At 40.8% G+C, this 3,967-nt stretch overlaps 1 protein-coding gene across 2 annotated transcripts; it reads left to right on the top strand.

The window, feature by feature from the left end:
• The first annotated feature begins 1,668 nt into the window (after positions 1–1,668).
• LOC114849471 (type-2 ice-structuring protein-like) lies at positions 1,669–3,630 on the top strand. 2 transcript variants are annotated; one of them, XM_029140970.3, is made up of 7 exons: positions 1,669–1,889; positions 1,971–2,052; positions 2,149–2,187; positions 2,673–2,785; positions 2,876–3,010; positions 3,109–3,217; positions 3,351–3,630. In XM_029140970.3, the coding sequence occupies exons 2-7, from the start codon at positions 1,995–1,997 to the stop codon at positions 3,434–3,436; spliced, it is 540 nt and encodes a 179-aa protein (XP_028996803.1). In that variant the 5' UTR covers positions 1,669–1,889; positions 1,971–1,994; the 3' UTR covers positions 3,437–3,630. The 2 variants fall into 2 exon arrangements, with proteins under 2 accessions (XP_028996803.1, XP_028996793.1); XM_029140960.3 differs by having other exon boundaries at positions 1,670–1,889; positions 1,968–2,052.
• Positions 3,631–3,967: the final 337 nt, after the last annotated feature.

The raw sequence follows: 3,967 nt of genomic DNA, 5'->3' as shown, positions 1-3,967 counted from the left end.
ACCACCTTGGGAGGTGTTTCCCACTTTGACCTTGGGGTTTCCAATCCATACTCCGCGCAGATGTTCCTGTATACTATGCCAGCCACTTGGTTATGGCGTTCCATGTATGCTTTGCCTGCCAGCATCTTACACCCTGCAGTTATGTGCTGGACCGTCTCTGGGGCCTCTTTGCACAGTCTACACCTTGGGTCTTGTCTGGTGTGGTAGATCTGGGCCTCTATGGCTCTGGTGCATACTGTACAGAACCCTCAAGCTCCCTGGCCTCTGGTAGAGGACCCGAGCTTGGAAAGTGGATGAGACCACGGGCGGAGGGTGAGAATAGAGTGGTATATATATATATATATATATATATATATATACACACACATTCCAGAGTTTAAACGAGCCATTTATGACATAAATGCAAACGTTAAACACAGCACTACAATAAACTGAAAGACAGGGCTTCCACTTATATACACTAAAAATGTTTGTCAAAATAATCCCACAAAAATAGTCTAAAAAATTTCATTTCTGTAGAAACAAGATATTTTCATAAAATTGTTTATAAAGCTGAGCCTCCAGTAACCACAGAACCAACAGTGGAGGCCATCAAAGGTGACCTGAGTCAGAACAGACCTCAACCATGGCTCAGGACTGCTGCCACATACTGACGTGACACACATGTGTTTGCATATTGTATATACTGTAGTTCATTCACCATGTGCTTTAGAGAGACTTACAGCATGAGAAACAATGAACAAGAAGAAAATCAAATATATAGCGAACATGAGAAGGGATTGAAACAGAATTACTGTTCCGGTAATAACAGAAAATAAAACAGAGACCCAGGCCTCAGTTTACAAATGAGTTCAACATCTTCTTCCAACTTACAACAGAAGCCTGGTGAGTTAAACACGTTAGAGGTGACGGTGAGTCACAGCCTCGATGCAGAGTCATTTGTCCAAACAAGGAACTGATCTGACCACAGCTCAGATGTTTGACAGTGACAGAGAAAAAAGGTATCATGTCTACAGAGTGAGAGGAGGAAGTTTCACAATCAGGCATAATTTTGTGTAATTATAAAGTGAGAAATTTGGGGTTGTTCATTATTTGCATCTGTCACCTTCACCACCACATTTCAACAGGCTCTGGTTCCTCTGCTGCTGCTTCAGATGCTTCTCTGCAACATTGAGATCTATAAGATACGGTTAACCTCAGTGTTGCAGCAGTTCACAAAAAATAATTAAGAAGACACGATAGTTTGTATTATTTTTATAAATTTTAAGAATGGTTTAGAAATAGAAATGTACATTTGAGCTAAGTGAGTGTCAGCAGGAAGAGTCTGCTCTGTCCCCTCCTGTCAGGTCCAGTTTATGCAGTGTGAGCAGTGAACAGAAACGGAGCCAAAACTGTTTCCGCTGGGCTGCGTATTAGCATGTATGCAGTAGTAAATAGCTAATAGTGACATGGATCTAGTCTTCTAAGATAAAGTATAACGTACAATTACTATAACTGACTGTCAGGCATGTGTGAACTGTGGGGAAACTGTGTCCTCCAGCAGCTTCAGGTCTAAATTGGGCATCACTGGTCTGCACCAAACAAACCAGCAAACAAGAACATGTGCTGTGATGCATCATTTTTTTTCCCAAAGTCACTGTACAACTTTAACGTCAGTGAAGAGCTCTACTGTCTGCAAAGTGCTTCTTTTACTTTGTTGCTGTAAACTATTTTTTGTAAAAAACATGCTTCCAGTAATTTAGCTTTACATTATTAGAGGCTAGTTTAGTTGGCACTGAAAAAAAACCCACCCTTGTTCCTGTTTTGTGGGGGATAAAAAGAGAAGGAAGAGAATAAAAGAGCAGGCAGTTGGTAGAGGCTTCGCTGAGAAAGAACAGAAGCTGCAGCAGGTTTGCTTCTGCCTCCTCTTCATCATGTCCTTCCTCTCACCAGGAGGTTGAAGGCTTTTAACACATCTCTCTTTGTAGCAGGTGATCGTCTGTAACGTCTCCATCATGAAGCTCCTGATGCTGTGCGCACTTCTCTGTGTCTTGGCTTTGACCAGAGCTGCTAGTCAGTAGTTGAGTTTTCATCATGCTGATTTTCTGTGGCTGTTAAAATGCATGATTGTGACAAAACTAAGCTCGTGGATTCAATGTAATCTTTCAGAAAAAGGCGCAGATGCACGACTGCAACAACCTGATGAAGGTGAGAACGTCCATCGTTCTGTAGCAGCTCATGGTTTGTCTAAACAACAGCTTTAGAGTATGAAGTCAATTTAGGGTCACATTAAATTTGTGCATGTGTAAACTAATCCATGTGTGTAACCACATATTCACATCTGTAGACTTAAATGGGACGACAGCAGCACTGGACCTCTGTCCACTTTGGTTTTTGAGATCACTACATGATTAAACTACATGTGCTTACTTTTTGCATGTTGGCTAAGATGCTGCAGTAATGTGTGATAGAGGCCATTAGCCAATCGTATTGTGGAGTCAAATTAGGGTCACTTTGTTTTTACTTGCAAATTTGTCCACGATTTGTGTATAATTTTAATGTCCCATTTTGTATGTGTAAGTATGGTATAGCCCACTTAAGTCTACAGGCATAAATGTGGCTACAAACGCACAAATTTAATGTGAGGCTAAATTGACTCCATTTTAGAGAATTAACAACCATTTCTTCCCCAGATGTGTCTCTGCTGGAGAAGAGGTTTCTTTGGTGGTGTCCGACTGGATGGACTAAGTACAGTGGCCGATGTTTCCACTTTGTACCACGAACTTTGACTTGGGCTGAGGCTGAGGTGAGTGATTCTTAGTCAGAGAACATCCTCTAGCTTTGTCATTATTAATGTTGTCTTTTGCCAACTTGTGCTTCTTTGTCTCCACCACAGAAAAACTGTCAGGCCATGGGTGGACATCTGGCATCTATGAGAAACAAGGAAGAGTATTTTTGGGTCCAGCACATGATAGCTACTCAAACCAACAGCTATCCAGCAACATGGATCGGAGCCTCCACTCGTAAAACGGTATCAGATCAGTTCACCTGCTGAAATAGAAATGCTTAAATAAAGGACATTTCATGTCAGTTCTTTCTGAATACTTCTATTGTACATTTCTTTTGTAGGACACCGATTGGCTCTGGAGTGATGGAACCAAATTCACCTTCACCTTCTGGTGTAAGGGAGAACCAAACAATCAAAATTCACAGCACTGTGTGCAAATGAATTTTTCAGGTAAAATATAAGACATCAACAAAAGCAAGTCACAAACAAAGCAGAGCAGTTGTGTCTCAATATATGATTAGAGCAGAAATACTAAAACGAAAAAAGAAAATAAAGACTAACAAATGTGTTTTGTTATTTTCAGACAACAAATGCTGGGATGATTATCAGTGTGACGGCCAACGTTCATCTGTATGCGTCAAGGGCTCAAAGTTCCTTGGCGGGAAATAAGACGTGGTTTGAAAAAAAGCCTACAACTGGTGGATTTCTGTTTTTCTTCCGCTTTTTGTTCATACTGTTTCACATGTAGCTTCAGAAGAGACATTCAGGTACCAGCTGGTTTGTGCCTGGTGGTTTGAACAAATTCGTTATCTTCTGCTATTCTGTCTGACGCAAAAATAAAATCTTCACGCATTAAAACATGAGTCTTAGTTTGTGTTGTGTTTGTGTTGAGTTTGTGTTGTGAGAAACATTTATTTATTTATTTAATACCCAACCTATTGAATAAATAAACACACACACATGGTGACACAATAAAAAACCCAAGCTAAACTATTCTCGCAGGACCAGACACTGAACATAAAATTATCGCAATCCAGAAAAACTGTTGCACAGACAGAGACACAGGGAAGATCGTACACAGGCAACATGCTACAGACCAACAAACAGGAACAGGACCAAAAGAGTAACAGCAAACTGAGACAAAACAGAACCAACAAGAGTGTGGAGGAAATGGCAACAAGTGAAGCCCTCTGTCGGTGG

This window comes from Betta splendens, chromosome 2 (assembly GCF_900634795.4).
Source record: "Betta splendens chromosome 2, fBetSpl5.4, whole genome shotgun sequence".
In the NCBI taxonomy this organism is placed as follows: Eukaryota; Metazoa; Chordata; class Actinopteri; order Anabantiformes; family Osphronemidae; genus Betta; species Betta splendens.
This window is presented reverse-complemented; position numbering and strand designations above follow the sequence as displayed.

Coding starts and splice junctions, on each gene's coding strand:
- LOC114849471 (XM_029140970.3), top strand. CDS start 1,995: ATGAAGCTCCTGATGCTGTGCGCACTTCTCTGTGTCTTGGCTTTGACC. Junction 2,053..2,148: donor GGCTTTGACCAGAGCTGCTA/GTCAGTAGTTGA, acceptor GTAATCTTTCAG/AAAAAGGCGCAGATGCACGA. Junction 2,786..2,875: donor TGACTTGGGCTGAGGCTGAG/GTGAGTGATTCT, acceptor TCTCCACCACAG/AAAAACTGTCAGGCCATGGG.